Raw genomic sequence first — 22,620 nt, forward strand, 5'->3', positions numbered from 1 at the left:
AGAGATGGTCAGAGACTGTAGACATGATACAAGAGATGGTCAGAGACTGCAGACATAATACAAGAGATGGCCAGAGATTGCGGAAACGAAACCAGATATGGTCTGAGACTGCAGACATGAAAAAAGAGATGGTCAGAGACTACAGACATGATACAAGAGATGGTCAGATACTGCGGACATCATACAGGAGATGGTCAGAGACTGAAGACATGGTACAAGAGATGGTCAGAGACTGCAGACATGAAACAAGAGATGGTCAGAATGTTATGGCTGATTGATTGTATATAAATATCTGTGATAAACAAATAATAAATATAAATAACTATCCTCAGCTCTTGATATGTTGTATACAGCAGATACAATGTACTAACCCCAAACACACAGCATATAATATTCAGGTACTAGCACAAGGCAGATAATGCAAGTACACTTCAATAGGTAAAAGTGACAATCTTTAAAATATTCTACCCAGTAATACGATAATCAGAGTGTGAAATCGTTACCTTCTCTGGGACCCGTCAGGTCCAGCTGCTTCCTTGTAGATGCTGAGAAGCGTCCAGAATCATCTTTTATTAGAGACATTCATCCAATCACAGCCATGAGTGTCTATAATGCGTAGAACTACAATGTATAAAATGCTCTTCAGGAGTAAAAGAAAAATCAGCTGTGAGAGAGGAACAAAAAGAATGACAAAGGACAGAGATCAGATTCAGATCCCCGATGGGAGGTAACATTTTGTAAAACATTCCCAACTTCTGAACTAAGCAAATAAAATTGAAAAGCAATAAAATAAACAAGAATATTAAAAACAATCCAACAAATAACAGTCGTGAAAGCATCATCTGAAGCTATGGAGGAGTACACTAGAGGCCCAATCACACCACAATGCATTGGGCTGTAGAGTAGAGTAGAGCTGCCCAATAAATAGATGAGATAATATCCATTGTGTCCAATCTGCTCCATTTTTACCCGGTGCAGCATTTTGCAATGCACTACACCACAACGCAACAATCTCCAGTGCATATTATCCACTTGCTGACCAGTCCTTTTTTTTATCAAGTTTAAATTATTTTTTAGTAGAAAACTAATTAGAACACCCAAACATTATATATATTGTACAGGACGCCAAGGTTGGGTCCTGGACGGGTGTTATGTAGCACCAGTATTCGGGTTGTGGTCCCTTTAAGGGAGTCCACTTCAGGGGGTCACCCAAAATGGGTGAGAAATTCCGGGTATAGTCATTAGGAGAGGACTGACTCGCGGTCCTCTCTATATTAAAAGAGAGATAGTTGGGACCTGGAATTTGGGGGGCTCTGAAGTAACATTTGGGTGGGAAAGAGCCTCCCTCCCTGACCACAGGGATTCTGCACACAGGGGGTTAAAGGCCTCCAAGAAAACAGCTCATAAGACAGGAAGTAGTGAAGAGGTGGTGGTGAGGAGGAGTAGGAGATTAACACCTGTCTGAGGAGCTGTGTTGCTGTCTTGCTGTTTTGGAGTCTGCAAAAGATTTCTATAAGGACTCTGAAAACTTGGGGGAGAAGACCCGGCTACGGAACTGTAGGTGTTTTCTTTAATTCTTGTTTTTTTTGTGCTGAAGATAAGCGGACTTTAATTTACGTTTTGATCTGTGTGCTGAAGAAACCCTTATTTTGATTTAATTATAAATAAAAATCTTTTGGTTTTCACCTTGGAACGGTTTATGCACTTGGTCCCGCGGAGCTATTATCCCCAAAGTTTACAACTAGTGGAGAATACAGGCAGAGATCCTGGTCCGCCTAGGAGTGACCACAGCCGTCCAGGCTCAGAGGGTGCATCGTTGGCGGTGCAAACCTGACCGACCACCCAGGTCCCAAATGCATAAACTGGTACAGCTGGTTAAAAAATGGCTGCAGCCAGAAAAACTGTCAGGCCCACAGATGGTGGAACGAGTAGTGATGGACTGGTACCTGCCAAATGACTTACAGCACTGGGTAGGCCATGGAGACCCTGCAACCGCTGACCAGCTGGTTGAGTTGGTTGAAAGGTACACCGTGGTGGAGGACCTGCTTGGGCCTGGCAAGCGTCGGGAACCCACACCAAGGGCAACCAGACCAGCCAGAGCACCTAGGAGAGAAGCCCTGCCAGACATTGGGTCCCGCAAAACTGCATCGTCTGCTGCAGAACCTCGAAGAGTGGTTCCTGTCCCAAGAATGGGAGACCTACAGTGTTGGCGATGTCGGTCCTCGGGACATACCCGGGCCGATGCTCACTTCAGGAGGAGCCTATGGACTGCGGGAGTGGTCGGAGAAGCTCCTTCTATGTGCAAAAAGTCTGTGCCACTCATCTGGATCCGATTGCAGGACGGTTTGAGTGTGAAGTGTGGGTGAACCACGTTCCTGCCAGGGCGCTACTGGACTCTGGTAGCATGGTAACACTTGTACATGCCAGGGTGATTAGGAGACTTGGCCCTGTAAGAAAAACCCTACGCGAAGTGTGCATCCATGGGGACACCAAGGAGTACCCCTTGGTTTCGGTGACTGTGTCCTATGGCCATACCTCAGTAACACAAGAGTTCAGGGTAGTGAGAAACTTAATACATGAAATTATAGTGGGGCAGGACTGTCCACTATTTTTCGAACTGTGGAGCCAGGTACAGATGGGGCTGCCAGGACAGCCAGGAGAAATGGGGACACTGGGCCTGGAAGAGACAGACTCTGAGGGACCTGGGCCTGAAACCCCCACAACACACCCCACTGATACGGAGATACCGGTCACTGATAATGATATTGCAGAGAATGTTAAGTTGAAGGATGATGTTTCTGTTTCAGGTTTCAAAACCAAGTTAACCTCTGAGGGGGGGGGGGGAAGACTTCCCATTACAGGTTATGCTGGGGGAGGATGACGAGGAGCTCTTCCCATTGCAGTTCCCAGTTGAGGAGGGTGAAGGGCAAACATCCTCAAGGCCAGCGCACCCAGACCTGAATGTACCCAGGGGTGCGTTTGGCACCGCCCAGCTGCGGGATCCTACCTTGGTCAATGCCCGAGAGCAGGTTTTTGTCGTGGATGGGGTCTCAAAAATGCCAGGGGCAGATAGGAGGTTTCCTCATGTGCGTTGAAGGGTGACTTGCTTTATCGAGTGGCTGAAAGCCGTGGGGAAACTATAGAGCAGTTGCTGGTTCCCCAACCGTATAGGCGGATGCTACTTGATCTAGACCACAACGACGGACTAGGAGGAAACTTGGGGGCAGAGAAAACAGAGGCCAGGATAACTGACCAGTTTTACTGGCCAGTGGTGAAGGCTGAGGTTAAAAGATATGGTGCATATTGTCCCATTTGCCAGTTAACTGTCCCAGTGCCCCACTATAGAAGCGCTCTGGTACCCTTGCCAATTATTGAGGTTCCATTCGAGCGGATCGCTATGGATCTCGTGGGACCCCTGGTAAAGTTGGCAAGAGGGCACCAATATATATTAGTCATCCTAGACTATGCAAACAGGTATCCAGAAGCAGTTCCTTTGAGGAAAACTTCCTCTAAGGCCATTGCCCGGGAATTATTTCAAATGTTTTCACAAACTGGATTTCCCAAAGAGATACTAACGGACCAGGGCACCCCTTTTATGTCAAAGGTGATGGCGAACTTGTGCAAACTATTTCAGATTAAACAGTTGCGGAGGTCCGTCTATCACCCGCAGACCGATGGCCTAGTTGAGAGGTTTAATAAAACTCTAAAGTCCATGCTAAAAAGAGTGGTCCAGAAAGACGGGAAGGATTGGGATATTTTACTCCCTGCCCTCTTGTTTGTCATCCAGGATGTTCCACAAGCGCCCACGGGCTTCTCACCATTTGAGCTAGTGTATGGGCGAAGGCCCCGGGGGTTGCTCAATCTGGTAAAGGAAACGTAGGAAAGTGAGTCCTCACCGCACAAAACCGTGGTACAGCATATCTCTCAAATACGAAAGAGGGTGGCTAAGGTGATGCCGCTGGTGAGGGAGCACATGCAGAAGGCTCAGGATGCCCAAAGAAGGGTGTATAACCGATCGGCAAACATCAGACAGTTTCAAGTAGGAGACCGGGTGGCTGTCCTAATACCCACAGAGGAGAGCAAGTTCTTGGCCAAGTGGCAAGGTCCGTTTGAGGTAGTAGAAAAAGTGGGGGAGGTAAACTACAAGGTACACCAGCCAGGGAAAAGAAAACCATACCAGATCTATCACGTAAATTTGTTGAAACCCTGGAGAGACAGAGAACAGGTATCTGCGGTGGTAGCGGTACAGTCAGGAGACCAGGCAGGGATCGACCTGGTGCAGGTGGCTGCTACCTTAACTAGGCCCCAAACCCAGCAAGAAAAAAAGTTCCTTCAAAGAAATAGGGACATGTTTTCAGGGTTGCTGGGTCTCACCAATGTCATCAAGCATGACATTTTAATTGAACCCAATGTAAAAATTCGGTTAAAGCCTTACCGTATCCCAGAAGCTCATAGAGTAGCAGCTTCTGAAGAGGTCAAAAGAATGCTCGAGCTTGATGTCATTGAGGAGATCCAGAGCAAGTGGTCTAGTCCAATCGTGTTGGTACCCAAACCCAACAGCACTCTCCACTTCTGCAACGATTTTAGAAACCTAATGAAATCTCCAAGTTTTATGCTTATCCCATGCCACGGGTAGATGAGCTAATTGAGAGGTTGGGTCCTGCCAGGTATATTACCACACTGGACCTCACGAAAGGGTCCTCACGAAAGGGTACTAGCAGATTCCCCTGACCAAGAAAGCTAGGGAGAAAACAGTCTTCTCTACCCCGGAATGCCACTTCCAATACAAAAGAATGCCATTTGGTTTACACTCTGCCCCCGCTACGTTTCAAAGGGCCATGGACAAAACTTTGCGTCCACATCAACGGTACTCTTCTGTTTATTTGGATGACATCGTCATCTTCAGCACTGATTGGGAGTCCCATCTTCCCCGAGTTGAGGCAGTCATAGACTCCTTGAGAACAGCAGGATTCACCATCAATCCGGAAAAATGTGCAATTGGGGTGGAGGAAGCCACGTACCTAGGGTACATTGTGGGTAGAGGGCTGGTGAAGCCCCAAATGAGTAAAGTAAAAGCCATACAGGACTGGCCCCGTCCCCTAACCAAGAAGCAGGTCAGAGCGTTTATGGGCATAGTTGGCTACTACCGGAGACTTATCCCCAACTTTGCCACCATTGCTGCACCACTGACTGACCTGACCAAAGGCAGAAAGTCTGTGATGGTAAAGTGGAATGACGATGCCGAAAAAGCTTTTCAGAAGCTTAAGACAGCATTGTGCCAGGATCCGGTGCTTGTAGCTTTGGATTTTACTAAGGATTTTGTAGTACAGACAGATGCTTCAAATGAAGGGTTAAGGAGCAGTCCTGTCTCAAGTGATCAATGGAGAAGAGCACCCCGTAGTTTTTCTAAGTAGGAAGCTGACGGCAGCGTAGAAAAACTATGCGGTGGTGGAGCGGGGGAGTCTTGCCATTAAGTGGGCTTTGGACTCTTTACGGTATTTCCTCCTAGGCAGAAGGTTTCGCCTGGTATCCGACCACACCCCACTGACCTGGATGAGGCAAAATAAGCAAACTAATGCCAGGGAGACAAGGTGGTTCCTTTCTCTCCAGGAGTTCAATTTCGTGGTAGAGCACAGATCCGGGAGACAACATCAGAACGCCGATGCCCTCTCCCGGGTCCATTGTATGATGTCAAGTGGTGCCTCCAACACCTCCGCGTTGAGGCAGAGGGGGGGATATGTACAGGACACCAAGGTTGGGTCCTGGACGGGTGCTATGTAGCACCAGAATTCGGGTTGTGGTCCCTTTAAGGGAGTCCCGATAGACTTCAGGGGGGTCACCCAAAATGGGTGACAAATTTCAGGTATAGTCATTAGGAGAGGACTGACTCGCGGTCCTCTCTATATTAAGAGAGAGATAGCTGGGACCCGGAATTTGGGGGGCTCTGAAGTGACATTTGGGTGGGAAAGAGCCTCCCTCCCTGACCACAGGGATTCTGCACACAGGGGGTTAAAGGCCTCCAAGAAAACAGCTCATAAGACAGGAAGTAGTGAAGAGATGGTGGTGAGGAGGAGTAGGAGATTAACACCTGTCTGAGGAGCTGTGTTGCTGTCTTGCTCTTTTGGAGGCTGCAAAAGATGACGATACCTCACATGTGTGGTTTGAACGTTGTTTACATATGTGTTCGCTTCTGCTTGCAAGCGCTTTAATGCTACGTTTGTATGCGAGTGCAACCATCACTGTTTTTATTTGGAATAAAGTCTATTTTGGTAGTGCGCTAGGTTGGTGTTCCATTCTTTTGCTATCCCCAGTGTAGTGCACTTGCGGGATGGAGGGGGGGGGGGGAGTCCTGCAAACAGCATCTTTGGGGCGGCGGAGGAGTGCTGTATAGCCGAGCTCACACGCAGAAGCGAGAGCATACGCAAGTCACACCCGCATATGAAAACAGTGTTGAAACCACATGTCAGGTATCGAAAACTATCGTTAAAGCGAGAGCAATAATTCTAGCCTTGGCCCTTCTCTGTAATTTAAAACATGCAACCTGTAGACATTTTTAAGCGTCGCCAATGGAGATTTTTAAGTGCCAAAGTTTGTCGCCATTCCACGAGCGGGCGCAATTTTGGAGCGTGACATGTTGGGTATCTATTTTACTCGGCGTAACATTAGCTTTTACAGTATAAAACAAAATTGGGCTGACTTTACTGTTTTATTTTTTAATTCAAAAAAGTGTATTTTTTCCCCAAAATTTGCGATTGTAAGACCACTGGGCAAATACGGTGTGACATAAAATATTGCAACGAGCGCAATTCTATTCTCTAGGGCAGTGATGGCGAACCTTGGCACCCCAGATGTTTTGGAACTACATTTCCCATGATGCTCATGCACTCTGCAGTGTAGGTGAGCATCATGGGAAATGTAGTTCCAAAACATCTGGGGTGTCAAGGTTCACCATCACTGCTCTAGGGTGTCTGAAAATATAATATATATATATATATATATATATATACAGTGCCTTGCGAAAGTATTCGGCCCCCTTGAACTTTTCAACCTTTTGCCACATTTCAGGCTTCAAACATAAAGATATAACATTTTTATTTTTTTGTGAAGAATCACCAACAAGTGGGACACAATTGTGAAGTGGAACGAAATCTATTGGATTTTTGAAACTTTTTTTAACTAATAAAAAAATGAAAAGTGGGGCGTGCAAAATGATTCGGCCCCCTTGCGTTAATACTTTGTAGAGCCACCTTTTGCTGCGATTACAGCTGCAAGTCGCTTGGGGTATGTCTCTATCAGTTTTGCACATCGAGAGACTGAAATTCTTGCCCATTCTTCCTTGCAAAACAGCTCGAGCTCAGTGAGGTTGGATGGAGAGCGTTTGTGAACAGCAGTTTTCAGCTCTTTCCACAGATTCTCGATTGGATTCAGGTCTGGACTTTGACTTGGCCATTCTAACACCTGGATACGTTTATTTGTGAACCATTCCTTTGTAGATTTTGCTGTATGTTTGGGATCATTGTCTTGTTGGAAGATAAATCGCCATCCCAGTTTCAGGTCTTTTGCAGACTCCAACAGGTTTTCATCCAGAATGGTCCTGTATTTGGCCGCATCCATCTTCCCCTCAATTTAACCATCTTCCCTGTCCCTACTGAAGAAAAGCAGGCCCAAACCATGATGCTGCCACCACCATGTTTGACAGTGGGGATGGTGTGTTGAGGGTGATGAGCTGAGTTGCTTTTACGCCAAACATATCGTTTTGCATTGTGGGCAAAAAGTTGGATTTTGGTTTCATCTGACCAGAGCACCTTCTTCCACATGTTTGGTGTGTCTCCCAGGTGGCTTGTGGCAAACTTTAGACGAGACTTTTTATGGATATCTTTGAGAAATGGCTTTCTTCTTGTCACTCTTCCATAAAGGCCAGATTTGTGCAGTGTACGACTGATTGTTGTCCTATGGACAGACTCTCCCACCTCAGCTGTAGTTCTCTGCAGTTCATCCAGAGTGATCATGGGCCTCTTGGCTGCATCTCTGATCAGTCTTCTCCTTGTCTGAGCTGAAAGTTTAGAGGGACGGCCAGGTCTTGGTAGATTTGCAGTGGTCTGATACTCCTTCCATTTCAAAATGATCGCTTGCACAGTGCTCCTTGGGATGTTTAAAGCTTGGGAAATCTTTTTGTATCCAAATCCGGCTTTAAACTTCTCCACAACAGTATTACGGACCTGCCTGGTGTGTTCCTTGGTCTTCATGATGCTCTCTGCGCTTTCAACAGAACCCTAAGGCCGCGTACACACACGCGGACTGTTCGCCCAACTTTGTCCGCTGAACAGTGTTTGGGCGGACAGTCCGCTCGTGTGTGGGCTTTCAGCGGACAGTTTCATCGGACAAGGTTTTTCGGAAATTCCGTAAAACTGTCCGCTGAAACCTTGTTTGAGCGAACAGTCCGCCCGTGTGTAGGCTTGTTCGTCAAACTAAGTTCCGCGCATGCTCAGAAAGGATTTACACGCCGAAAGTTATAATGCAGTGTATAGGACGTCGTATTTTTCGTCCCGTCGTACGTGCCGTTCACGTCATCGCGCACGGTTTCAGCAAACTGTTCGTTCGTCGTGTGTGGGCATGTCCGTCCATGCTAATTTTGAGCGGACTGTTTGCCGAAACTGTTTGACGGACAAAGTTGGGCGAACAGTCCCCGCGTGTGTACGCGGCCTGAGACTATCACAGAGTAGGTGCATTTATACAGAGACTTGATTACACACAGGTGGATTCTATTTATCACCATCAGTCATTTAGGACAACATTGGATCATTCAGAGATCCTCGCTGAACTTCTGGAGTGAGTTTGCTGCACTGAAAGTAAAGGGGCCGAATAATTTTGCACGCACCACTTTTCAGTTTTTTATTTGCTAAGAAAGTTTAAAATATCCAATAGATTTCGTTCCACTTCACAATTGTGTCCCACTTGTTGGTGATTCTTCACAAAAAATTAAAATTTTATATCTTTATGTTTGAAGCCTGAAATGTGGCAAAAGGTTGAAAAGTTCAAGGGGGCCGAATACTTTCGCAAGGCACTGTATATACATACACACTGTTTGGGGGTTCTAAGCAATTTTCTAGCAAAAAATAAAAATGATTTTAACTTGTAAACACCAACTGTAAAAAATAGGTCTGGCAATTAACACAAAAATGAAAAAGGGAGGAAGGGGCAAGTGGAACTTTAAAGGTACCAGAGAGTAGAATGAACAATCAATTTAAAAAATATATATATTTTATTTAAAAAAATTCTTTAAAATTGCAGTAGACATTTATCAGAATCTTGTATCATTTCTTTGGACATATACAACCACTTCTTACTCTACATGTTTCGCTCAGAAGAGCTTCCTCAGGAGTTTTTTGGAAGTGTTGCATGAAGTAATCTATATGAACACAAAAATGACTGGAGCTTCACTTAAAGGAGCTAAGCTAAATCAATATTTTTATTTTTTTTAGCTAAAGTGGAATTCCAGACCGTTTTACTTTTATTTTTTTTCTAAAAACACCCCCATGATATTCACAGTTGATCTGATTTAATGGCATATGCTGTACATGTAATCTTTTTTGTTTATTACATTTACTCACTGTAGCCTCTGTGACATGCGAGCTCCCATCTTTATTATGGGCATTTGAAGCCCGCTAGGAGCTTCTTTCCAGGATACGGTGCTGCTGGCTACCCAGCATGCACCTCCCCGATCTTGCGCCTGCGCACTGTGTGCAAAGCGCGGCACACTGATTGTATTGCAGGTTGCCATAGTAATGGCGGCAGTGAAGGAAGTTCCCGCCCCAATGGTATGACAACTTGTCAATATAGAGAACCCGAAAGAAAGCTAGCATACCACGCTGCTCCTGGGATTGATGACACTTATATCCCAGGAGCCAATGGGGCAGTACAATATGACTGTCAGGGCTGACTTAGCCCTTCCTTCTCTGGGCTGGCTGCTCAGCTGTTGGCTAATTGCCAGCTCTCATCTCTCTCTACAGTTACCCAGCTGTTCATGATCCTGCTTGTCTGACCTGCCTATTTAAGGCTGTCCAGCTCACTTCATCTCTGCCTTCGCCTTAGTCACATCACAAGAAACCATCTCCTGCGTTCCTGTTTAAAGACTGGCTTGCTGACATCCCTTCTGGCTCCTTACCCTGCTTGCTGTTGCTCCACTTGGATCCCTGACTTCTGGCCTGGCTGATTACCCGATCTGGTTATTGAACTCTGGCCTGGCTGACTACTCGATCTGTTACTTTCAGACAGTCTATTGAGATGAAATGCGTCGGGAGGACTCCACTGCCGCCATTTTACATCTTTACAAAGTGCTTGAAACTACTTTTAAAATGTAAGTTTGATACCAGTTTTAATAAACTGTATTGGTTATACAGAATTACACTATATGGTCCTATCTTTTTATCCTATATACCTATCGGTTGGAGCTTGGTATTATCCACATTTATTTGGAGAGAGCTTGGCATTATTTATATTCATCCGGAGAGAGACCCTCTATATGTTTTGGAACGCAATGCCTGCAATTTCATTGATCTGCTGACATCATAAAGCATGTGTGACCCATGGAATGTACATTCTTCCGGGTCTGAACCATCTGGTAAGCCCACATCTGTAGAGGTGGTGGTATCGTCACATGGGTGACTGCACGTTGCATCCTGAGATTTGGTGGTCTATTTAAAGCGGGAGTCCGCCGTTTTTTTTTTTAAAAGCCAGCAGCTACAAATACAGCAGCTGCTGACTTTTAAAATAAGGACACTTACCCGCCCAGCGCACCCGCGATGTCGGCACCCGAAGCCGATCTCTCGATCGTCTCTCGGGTGCTGCCGCCGCCATCTTGGGTATGGGAATCAGGAAGTGGAGCCTTTCGGCTTCATTTCCCGGTTCCCTACTGCGCATGCGCGAGTCACGCTGCGCAATAAGGATGGACCCGCTGCCTCTGGGATCTGTGTGTTTCCCAGCAGGCAGCGGGGGACTTTCGGAAAGGGGCGTAGATCTACGCCCCTTTCCGCAGAGAGCTATCCCGGAAGTGGGTGCAGATACCTGTACTGTACAGGTACCTGCACCCCCCTCCCCCCTGAAAGGTGCCAATTGTGGCGCCGGAGGATTCCAATGAGCGGAAGGTCCACTTTAGGGTGGACCTCCGCTTTAACATCCAATATATGTTTCAACACCTGGGACTATTTCTTTGCACTGAAAGGACTTTCACTCAGTTTCATATTTATTTTCATTATCATTTTAGTTTGAATTTTTTTGTGTGTGGTGCCAATTTGCTTTAGCACATACAAATGTACTGTATATGGGTTTAATGTGTTACTATATTAGTCACGTTATTGATCACGTATATTGAGCACAACATATATTTTATAGTATATTAATTATTATATATTCATTTATAATTTTTACACATATATGTGGTTTTTGGCATTGATTTAGTCAGGCCACCTATTTTTGATTTTTAGCAGTACAGTTTATGCAATCTTGCCCTGGTTTTAACATGGTTTTTCCGACAGAGTTCCGCTGAAACTGTCTTGCCTACACGCGATCACACCAAAGTCAGACCGTCTAGAACGCGGCGACGTACAACACGTACGACAGGACTAGAAAAAGGAAGGCCAGTAGCTGCCTTCTCGTACTTGCTTCAGAGCATGCGTCGTTTTTGGTCCGTCGGAACAGCATACAGATGAGCGTTTTTCACTGATAGGAATTGGTTCCGTCGGAAATATTTAAAACATGTTCTATTTCTAGGTCCGTCACAATTTTTCGAAAAAAAAAAAAAAAAAAAGTCGGCTGAGGCCCACACATATCCAATGAAAAGATTCCATCCGCCGGACCAATTCCTATCGGGAAAACCGCTCGCCGGTATGCCGTTCCGACCAAAAACGACGCATGCTCCGAAGCAAGTACGAGACGGCAGCTATTGGCTACTGAACTTCCTTTTTCTAGTCCCGCCATACGTGTTGTATGTGACCGCGTTCTAGACGGTCGGACTTTGGTGTGATTGTGTGTACGCAGGACAGTTTCAGCGGAACTCCATCGGGAAAAACCGTCAAGCGTTTATTCCGACGGAAAAAACGGTTGTGTGTATGTGGCATTAGAGTGTTTCCGAGCCTCTCCAAGGCTTTCCAAGTGCATCCGAGCAGCTCCGAAAGTATTTTTGAGTCTCTCTGGACCCCCCTATACCCCCCCCCCCCGGCCACATGCGGTACTGCATACAATTATCTTCGCTTCCATTGAATTCTATGGGGAAACTCGCTTTGATATGCGAGTGCTTTGGATTACAAGCATTCTCCTGGAAACGGATTTGGCCAGAGCCCTTCACACCTCTGGCCAAATGCGGTAGTGTACAACACACAGGCTTAAATCCCACTCGTTTTGCGAGACAACACTCACAAACGGAGTCAGGATTAAAAAAAAAAAATGAATAGCTCGTATTGCGAAATGCTCGTTAACCGCGTTACTCGCAATCCAAGGTATTACTGTATATAAGTTCTGCCACTAGATGGTGAAAATGAGTAAATATTGCATTTGTTACATGCATCTTTTATATTATTACATTTTACCTCTACATGTATTTGATATTTTGATATAAAGCACAAGACACGATGCAATGCAAATGTTATGATGATCTGTGCCGGAACTCTGTTGGAGGCCTCCAGGCAGTGGAAACCATGGGCTCCCTCTCACAGGTTTCTGGAGGTTTCCTGTGTGTGTGTGCTCTGGGCAAGAAGGGGGTAAAAGTACCCGGTATGTAAAGCCTTATTATAGGCTTACCTGTAGGTAAAAATGTCCATGCAGAGTATACAACCACTTAAAGAGTTCCCTTCACTGGAACTAAGAGAGTCAAGCCCAACCCCTGAAAAACAACCCCACACCATAACCCCCCCCCCCCCCCCTTCACCAAACGATTTGGACCAGTGCACAAAGCAAGGTTCATAAAGACATGGATGAGCGAGTTTTGGTTGGGGCAACTTGACTGGCCTGCAAAGAGTCCTCAACCCAATAGAACACCTTTGGGATGAATTGAGTGGAGACTGCGAGCCAGGCCTTCTCATCCAACATCAGTGCCTGAAGTCACAAATGCTCTTCTCGAAGAACGATCAAACATTCCCATAGACACACTCCTAAACCTTGTGGACGGCCTTCCCAGAAGAGTTGAAGCTGTTATAGCTGCAAAGGGTGGGCCAAATCAATATTGAACCCTTACGGACTAAGACTGGGATGCCATTAAAGTTCACGTGTGTGTAAAGGCAGGTGTCCCAATACTTTTGGTAATTTAGTGTATCTACAGCCCTCAGCTCGCCAAATGTGAGTGGAAATAAGCTGAGGGAGCGTATAGAGCCGCATAGGGAATGATTCTTCTCCCAACGATCGGCCAGGAAACTGGGGAAGGGGGAGGAGAGCCAGTCGGGTCACACAGAGAGGGGAGCTCCTTCTGTGACCCAACTTGGATCTGAATCGCTGGCCGCTGTCAAAGAAAGTCCCACCTCCTGGATGGGCTGCTATGATAGACAGCACACTGGTCCGATACCGGGAAATTGAACTAGTGTGTTGTCGATCATAGGAGCCGGTCCAGGAGGCGGGGCTTTGACAACGGCTGCCGTTGCAGACCCAAGCTTTGTCACAGCCGGAAATCCTTTCTTTGCGTCATCCGTACTGATGAGGCTGCACTGATGGGGGCTGATGAGGCTGCAGTGATAGACTGCACTAATGGGCAACGATGAGGCTGCATTAACGGGCAATGATGAGGCTGCAGTGATGGGTATTGATGGGGCTGCATTGATGAGGCTGGATTAATGAGCAATGATGGGCACTGATATGCTGCACTGATGGAGTGCACTAATGAGCTGCATTGATAGGCACTAATATGCTTTACTGATGGGCACTGCTAGGCTGCATTGATGGGAACTGATATACGGCACTGATGGGGTGCACTAATGGGCTGCATTGATGGGAACTGATATACGGCACCGATTGGTAGTAGTAATGGGCACTGATAGGCTGCATTTTTGGGTCGCTGGTGAAGTTGTTGTTTTTAAATATTTATTTTTGTAACTTAACCCCCGCACCAATTTGCAGCCGAAGGACCAAGCCCATTTTTTGCGATTTGGAACAGCATCGCTTTAACTGACAATTGCGCGGTTGTGCGACGTGGCTCCCAAACAAAATTGGCATCCGCTTCTGCGCTCAAGCACATCGGGACGGGGCGTTAAAAAAAAAAAAAAAAAATCTTATTTGTTTTACCTTTATATTTTTACACTGTTCTTATTTTAACCACTTCAGCCCCAGATTTTACCCCCTTCCTGACCAGAGCACTTTTTGCGATTCGGCACTGCGTCGCTTTAACTGACAATTGCGCGGTCGTGCGACGTTACACCCAAACAAAATTGACGTCCTTTTTTTCCCCACAAATAGAGATTTATTTTGGTGGTATTTGATCACCCCTGCGGTTTTTATTTTTTGCGCTATAAACAATAATAGAGCGACAATTTTGAAAAAAATTCTATAATTTTTACTTTTTTGCTATAATAAATATCCCTAAAAAATGTATAAAAAAAAAAAAACAAAAAAAACATTTTTTTCCTCAGTTTAGGCCAATACGTATTCTTCTACATATTTTTGGTAAAAAAAAAAAAAAAAAATTGCAATTAGTTATAGTGTTTACAAAATAGTGGAGTTTTATAGCACTTTTATTAATAATTTTTTTTTTTTTTACTAGTAATGGCAGCGATCAGCGATTTTTATTGTGACTGCGACATTATGGCGGACACATCGGACATTTTTGGAACCATTGCCATTTATACAGCAATCATGTAACTTTATATTTTTACTTTTTTTTTTTTTCACTAAACTTTATTGTTTATGACATAGGGGGACTAAAACTGGTAGAAATGGTCAAGTTAGGTGGGTAGTAACCACTTCCAGACCACCGCACGCCAATATACGTTCTTACTTTGAAGAGGAATATCGCTGTTATGGCAGCAATTAGCTACTATAACCCCCGGTATCCTCTTTTTTTTAATTTTTACTGACACTGATCACCGCTCCCTGTAATCGGGAACGGTGATCAGTGATGTGTCACACACAGCCCCTCCCCCCCCACAGTTGGAATCCCTCCCTAAGACACACTTAGCCCCTACAGCGCCACCTAGTGGTTAAAGAGGAAGTAAACCCTGATGGGTTTACTTCCTCTTTTTTTCCCTGCAAAGGTAAAGCATAATGGACTACTATGCATCGCATAGTAGCTCATTATGTGTCACTTACCTGACACAGGAGCCAGCGAAGTCGCCGCTGATCCCTGTAGTCCGCCGCATCCATCTTGCTGGTGGCGTCTCGCAGCTCCGACCAATGACAGCGGCGAAGCCGCGATGACGTCACTCCCGCGCATGCGCACGGGAGTCGCGTCTCGCAGCTCCGCCGCTGACGTCACTCCCGCGCATGCGCATGGGAGTCGACAAATTAGGCAAATCCATTCTTGGACTTGCCGCATTTAGTGCGCCTGCGCGCCGCTGTCTACGGCGCATGCGCCGTAGACAGCGGTGCCCATTTTCGGGCAAATATCTCCTAAACCATATAGGTTTAGGAGATATTGCTTGGACCTACAGGTAAGCCTTAATCTAGGCTTACCTGTAGGTCAAAGTGGTTTGAAGGGGTTTACTTCCTCTTTAACCCCTTCACTGACAGTCATATTTGTACAGTAATCAATGCAATATTTTTTTTAGTATCGATTGCTGTATAAATGACAATGGTCCCAAAAATGTCCGATGTGTCCACCACAATGTCGCACTCACGATAAAAAAAAAAAAAAATATATAAATTATAATCGCTGATCGCAACCATTACTAGCAAACAAAATTAAAAATTATCAACAAAAATGCTATAAAACTATCCCCTATTTTGTATACACTATGATTTTTGCGCAATATCACTGAAAGTCACCATTACTAGTAAAAAAAAAAAAAAAATAATCAATAAAAATGCCATAAATCTATCCCCTATTTTGTGGGCGCTATAACTTTTGCGTAAACCAAACAACCGCTTATTATAAAATATATATACATATATATTTTTTTTAAACGCGCCCCATCCCTCTGAGCTCGGGCGCAGAAGTGAACGCACGGGTGAGCAGCACCCGCACATGAAAGTGGTGTTCATACCACACATGTGAGGTATCGGTATCAGTAGAGCGAGAGCAATAATTCTAGCCCTAGACCTCCTCTGTAACTCAAAACATGCAACCTGTAGAATTTTTTTTAAACGTCGCCTATGGAGATTTTTTTTTTTAAGGCTAAAAGTCTGTCGCTATTCCACGAGCGGAGCGCAATTTTGAAGCGTGACATGTTGGGGATCAATTTACTCGATGTCTTTCACAATCTAAAAAAAAAAAAAAAAAAAAAAGGATTAGGCTAACTTTACTGTTGTCTTATTATTATTTTTAAATGAAAAAAAATTTTTTGCCAAAAAAAAAAATAAAATAAAAAAAGCGCTTGTAAGACTGCTGCGCAAATACGGTGTGACAGAAAATATTGCAATGACTGCCGTTTTATACTCTAGGGCAGTGATGGCGAACCTTGGCACCCCAGATGTTTTGGAACTACATTTCCCATGATGCTCCAGTACACTGCAGAGTGCCAGAGCATCATGGGAAATGTAGTTCCAAAACATCTGGGGTGCCAAGGTTCGCCATCACTGCTCTAGGGTGTTAGGCCCCTTTCACACGGGGCGGATCAGTAATGATCCGCCCGTGATGATCTGCTTGCTCAGTGGGGATCGCTCCGTTGTCCCCGCTGAGCCGGCGCCGGACAGGGCGGTCTCCGCACACTGTGCAGGGACCGCCCTGTCAGCTCTCCGCTTTCCTCTATGGCAGTGATGGTGAACCTTGGCACCCCAGATGTTTTGGAACTACATTTCCCATGATGCTCATCTACACTGCAGAGTACATGAGCATGATGGGAAATGTAGTTCTAAAACATCTGGGGTGCCGAGGTTCGCCATCACTGCTCTATGGGGATCGGATGAGCACGGACCGTCTGTCCGTGCTCATCCGATCCGCTCTGCAGACGGGTAGAAAATAGGATTTTCCTCCGTCTGCAGAAACGGACTGTTGCGGAGGCGGACAATAGCGGGTGTCTGCGGATGTGCATCCGCAGACACCTGCTGTCCCATAGGGATGCATGTATGTCCGTATTTCATCCGCAAACGGATGGATGAAATACGGACATACTGTCTGCATGTGTGAAAGGGGCCTTATAAAGAAAAAAAAAAAAAAAAAAAGTATAATGCTTGTGGGTTCTAAGTAATTTTCTAGCAAAAAAAGTTTTTAACTTGTAAACAACAAATCTCAGAAAGTGTCTCGGTCCTCAAGTGGTTAAAGGGACGCCCCACCACCAATCCGCTGTCCTGGGATTGATCGCACAGATCTCTCTCCTTCCCCGCAGCGCCCTCTGGTGGCGGAGCGGCTCTCGGCGCCTTCTCTGCCCATCACAACAACACGGGGGATCCCGGGCGCCGCCACCCATTGGCTGCTCCCACCGCAGGCTGCCTCCCGATTGGCCAGGCGAGCCGTCCGTCAAGGAAACAGCCCCCCTGGTTCCGCCCCCCTCCTTCCCTGGAACCAGCAGGTTAGTGATCACCGCCAAGGAGCCCGGGAGAAGCGCAGTGACCCGGTTTCGGGTGAGACGGACAGATCGCAGGATGGACATGAAAAAGAGGATCCACCTGGAGCTTCGGAACCGGACGCCGGCCGATGTAAGACCCCCCCCCCCCCCCCGGGGGTGGGGGAGGGATACGGTGTGTGGGGTGTTTACGGGGCACCTCACGGTAACGGGCGGGTGATGTTTACGGCTTCCTCTCCCCCCCGCACAGGCGATGTTTACCGACCCGCGTTTTTAGTAACTTTATCACGCTCCGGCGGCGCTTATCGCTCCTCCGGTAACGATCGGTGCGGCGCTCCCGTGCTGTCCGGTCCCCCCCCCCTCGGGAGACACAGGTGAGCTCCGGGTGTCGGTACACCCCCGGGGTGTTTATATAAGATCGCCGCCATCCGCCCCCCCACGCCCGGTCACGGCGGACCGGAGGATTACGCAGCCGCCTCTCTGACAGAACATGGCGGTGGAGACGCGGTAACATGACCAGCCGCCGGGGCCATTTTGTTTCCGAAGTGTGACCTTAGGAAGGGCAGCCATGAGAGGTGGGGGTAGGAGGAGGTCCCGGTATTCGGTGCGGATCTCCGGTGAGCGGCTCCGGCGGGCTGTGTGACAGAAGACACAATGGTCACTTTCCCGCCCAGCGCGGCTGTGAGGAGAGCGGAGGGGCGGAACCCCATTGGATGACGGGTGGTCACGTGGGAGGGAACAGGTGTGTGTGTGTGAGGGGAGCCGAGTCCCCTCAGACGCCGATATCCGGGTCACCGTCCCGGGCGGTGTTCTGAGGCGACGGTCACCGTACCGAGCGGTGTTCTAAATTGTAATAAAGACTTTAAAAAGGGAAAAAAGAAACTGTCACACCCCACAAACCCCCAGAACTGACCCCATTCCCACCTGTCAGACCTGTCACTTCAGCCCTTATTCTGCGGAGACGGTTACCGTGCCGGGCGTTATTCTGCGGAGACGGTTACCGTGCCGGGCGTTATTCTGCGGAGACGTTACCGTGCCGGGCGTTATTCTGCGGAGACGTTACCGTGCCGGGCGTTATTCTGCGGAGACGGTTACCGTGCCGGGCGTTATTCTGAGGAGACGGTTACCGTGCCGGGCGTTATTCTGAGGAGACGGTTACCGTGCCGGGCGTTATTCTGAGGAGACGGTTACCGCGCCGGGCGTTATTCTGAGGAGACGGTTACCGCGCCGGGCGTTATTCTGAGGAGACGGTTACCGCGCCGGGCGTTATTCCGAGGAGACGGTTACCGCGCCGGGCGTTATTCCGAGGAGACGGTTACCGCGCCGGGCGTTATTCTGAGGAGACGGTTACCGCGCCGGGCGTTATTCTGAGGAGACGGTTACCGCGCCGGGCGTTATTCCGAGGAGACGGTTACCGCGCCGGGCGTTATTCCGAGGAGACGGTTACCGCGCCGGGCGTTATTCCGAGGAGACGGTTACCGCGCCGGGCGTTATTCCGAGGAGACGGTTACCGCGCCGGGCGTTATTCCGAGGAGACGGTTACCGCGCCGGGCGTTATTCCGAGGAGACGGTTACCGCGCCGGGCGTTATTCCGAGGAGACGGTTACCGCGCCGGGCGTTATTCCGAGGAGACGGTTACCGCGCCGGGCGTTATTCCGAGGAGACGGTTACCGCGCCGGGCGTTATTCCGAGGAGACGGTTACCGCGCCGGGCGTTATTCCGAGGAGACGGTTACCGCGCCGGGCGTTATTCCGAGGAGACGGTTACCGCGCCGGGCGTTATTCCGAGGAGACGGTTACCGCGCCGGGCGTTATTCCGAGGAGACGGTTACCGCGCCGGGCGTTATTCCGAGGAGACGGTTACCGCGCCGGGCGTTATTCCGAGGAGACGGTTACCGCGCCGGGCGTTATTCCGAGGAGACGGTTACCGCGCCGGGCGTTATTCCGAGGAGACGGTTGCCGCGCCGGGCGTTATTCCGAGGAGACGGTTGCCGCGCCGAGCGTTATTCCGAGGAGACGGTTGCCGCGCCGGGCGTTTATTCCGAGGAGACGGTCGCCGTGCCGGGCGTTTATTCCGAGGAGACTGTCGCCGCGCCGGGCGTTTATTCCGAGGAGACTGTCGCCGCGCCGGGCGTTTATTCCGAGGAGACTGTCGCCGCGCCGGGCGTTTATTCCGAGGAGACTGTCGCCGCGCCGGGCGTTTATTCCGAGGAGACTGTCGCCGCACCGGGCGTTTATTCCGAGGAGACTGTCGCCGCGCCGGGCGTTTATTCCGAGGAGACTGTCGCCGCGCCGGGCGTTTATTCCGAGGAGACTGTCGCCGCGCCGGGCGTTTATTCCGAGGAGACTGTCGCCGGGCGTTTATTCCGAGGAGACTGTCGCCGGGCGTTATTCCGAGGAGACTGTCGCCGGGCGTTATTCCGAGGAGACTGTCGCCGGGCGTTATTCCGAGGAGACTGTCGCCGGGCGTTATTCCGAGGAGACTGTCGCCGGGCGTTATTCCGAGGAGACTGTCGCCGGGCGTTATTCCGAGGAGACTGTCGCCGGGCGTTATTCCGAGGAGACTGTCGCCGCGCCGGGCGTTATTCCGAGGAGACGGTCGCCGCGCCGGGCGTTATTCTGAGGCGACGGTCATTGTACCAGGTGTAGGGGGGGCGGCCACAGTACGGGGCGGTATCCTGGAGGAGGGGGAGCCACGGGGCGCAGTGGTATCCTGCAAGGGGGAGGGGCACGGTACAGGGCGGTATCGGGGAGGGGGGGGCAGTCTCCATAATTTTCAGTCATCCCCAGGGTCACCATCCCCCTTGGCTGTCTCATATGATCTGAGTCAAGGAGGAGCTAAAGAGAGCTGCCCTCACTGTGAGCTAACAGAAGGTGTCTGCAGTGCTTCAGGTGTGTAGTGACTGTCGGCTCTGGCTGTGGAACGCACTGAAGAGGTTCAAACCCCCCTCTCCTCCCCCCCATCCATGCCCTTGATTTTTTTTATTTTATTTTTGCAAATAAATATATAAAAAAAAAACATTTTTGTGAGAGAAATGTTAGAATTGTCGCGGATTGGAAGTGGGTAATATTCTGTGTTTTATAGTTATATATATAATATTAGTATTTTATATTTCTTTTCAGTGGGGTGTATGAGAAATAAATAAATATAAAAAACAAACAAACAAACCCCTCCTGAATCTTTTGTAGCTCTTCATTCTTTTGTTTCTTTGCTTCCCGAGTACAAAGATTGTAATAAGTGGTGATTGCGGTGATGATGTCGGTACAGTTTGTATAATGTAGTGGGAGTTTCTCTGTGACGCGCTGGCGGTGCAGATTGTGATGTATTAATATTTTTGGACTCCGTCTCCATCGGATCAGAGGGAAAAGAAACTTGTGCCGCATGACGGATGTCTTTTATCCTTTTCTCGGCGCCGGTATTATTTTCTGAGACATGATGTTGCCCAAAGAATGCTTTTGTAGCAGATAAATCTGTGTTTTCCCGCTAGCAGAGGACCGCCTCATGTAATTACGGTGCAGCCGCTCTGCGCTGGGTCACATTTACGTTATTTAGCATTCACAGGTTGGGGGGGGGGGGGTGAGGGCACCTGCCGCACCATATGTGCAGTGATTCGGTACAGCACAGGTCGGTCAGCAGGTCTCGGCCAATGATTTATGGCTGGGACCCGCTGAGAAGCTTTGACCAATCACAGCACAGGACTCTGCTAACAACACAGGGCTCTGTACACGGAGAAGAGATGTGGCTGTATTATTATTATTATTATTATCAATAAAAAAATTTTTTATATATATATAATTTTTATTATTATTTTTTTTATTTCTTCCCTGCAAAGGGAGAAAAATCAGCCACATCTTTAGTTAAAGGGGTTGTAAAAGGTTTGTATTTTTATTTTCTAAATAGGTTCCTTTTAAGCTAGTGCATTGTTGGTTCACTTACCTTTTCCTTCGATTTCCCTTCTAAATGTTTTTTCTTTTCTTTGTCTGAATTTCTCACTTCCCGTTCGTCCTCAGTAAGCTGTTCTGGCTGACTAAACACCGCTCGGATGATGGTGTGAAGTTTACTGAGGAGAAACAGGAAGTGAGAAATTCAGACAAAGAAAACAAAAAAAACATTTAGAAGGGAAATCAAAGGAAAAGGTAAGTGAACCAACAATGCACTAGCTTAAAGGAACCTATTTAGAAAATAAAAAAACAAAGCTTTACATACAACCCCTTTAACCGGTTCCCGACCAGCGCACGACGATGTACGTCGACAGAATGGCACGGGCAGGCATATTGGCGTACATGTACGTTCAATCTTCAATGCCGCCTTGCCATCGCGCTGGTCAGGACCCCCGTGAGTCCGGTCGCGGGACCCGCGGACTCGATCGACGCGGGCATCCCCGCGATCGTCTCACGGGACGGCTGAATGGAGGAAATGCCGTGTAAACAGCATTTCTCCATTCTGCCTAGCAACTAGTGACGCTGATCTCTGCTCCATGTGATTGGAGCTGAGATCAGTGTTCACTAAATGAAAGCCCAACTCCCCCACAGTTAGTAACACACCCCTAGGAACACTTAACCCCTACACTGCCACCCACTGGTTAACCCCTTCACTGCCAGTGTCATTTACACAGGAATCACTGCATTTATATAGCAGTGATTGCTGTATAAATGACAATGGTCCCAAAAATGTCCGATGTGTCCGCCATAATGTCGCAGTCACAATAAAAATCGCTGATCGCCGCCATTACTAGTAAAAAAAAAAAATAATAAAAAATTATTAATAAAAATGCTATAAAACTATCCCTATTTTGTAAACGCTATAACTTTTGCGCAAACCAATCAATAATCGCTTATTGCGTTTTTTTTTACCAAAAATATGTAGAAGAATACGTATCGGCCTAAACTGAGGGAAAAAATGTTTTTTTATATATTTTTGGGGGATATTTATTATAACAAAAAGTAAAAAATAATGCGTTTTTTTTTCAAAATTGTCGCTCTAT

At 47.5% G+C, this 22,620-nt stretch overlaps 3 protein-coding genes across 5 annotated transcripts in view; 1 reads left to right on the plus strand and 2 right to left on the minus strand.

Moving 5' to 3' along the window:
- Nucleotides 1–6,130, minus strand: part of NOX5 (NADPH oxidase 5) — a gene marked incomplete at its 3' end in the record, with an annotated part of 75,930 nt that extends 69,800 nt beyond the window's left edge. Inside the window, 1 exon segment of the mRNA XM_077474165.1 lies at nucleotides 504–6,130.
- PAQR5 (progestin and adipoQ receptor family member 5) overlaps nucleotides 1–22,620 on the minus strand; it is a 617,270-nt gene that overhangs the window by 382,529 nt on the left and 212,121 nt on the right. The window lies entirely within an intron of this gene.
- Nucleotides 17,550–22,620, plus strand: part of ANP32A (acidic nuclear phosphoprotein 32 family member A) — a 43,200-nt gene continuing 38,129 nt past the window's right edge. Inside the window, exon 1 of one of the 3 annotated variants that reach the window (XM_077470704.1) lies at nucleotides 17,550–17,769. In XM_077470704.1, the coding sequence (XP_077326830.1) occupies nucleotides 17,716–17,769 (54 nt within the window). In that variant the 5' untranslated portion in view covers nucleotides 17,550–17,715. The remainder of the gene's footprint in view (nucleotides 17,770–22,620) is intronic. The other 2 variants (XM_077470702.1, XM_077470703.1) reach the window with 2 other exon arrangements.

The sequence above is a fragment of the Lithobates pipiens genome, unplaced genomic scaffold (genome assembly GCF_037356315.1).
Source record: "Lithobates pipiens isolate NorthernLeopardFrog02 unplaced genomic scaffold, aLitPip1_a1.2 Scaffold_8, whole genome shotgun sequence".
Taxonomy (NCBI): Eukaryota; Metazoa; Chordata; class Amphibia; order Anura; family Ranidae; genus Lithobates; species Lithobates pipiens.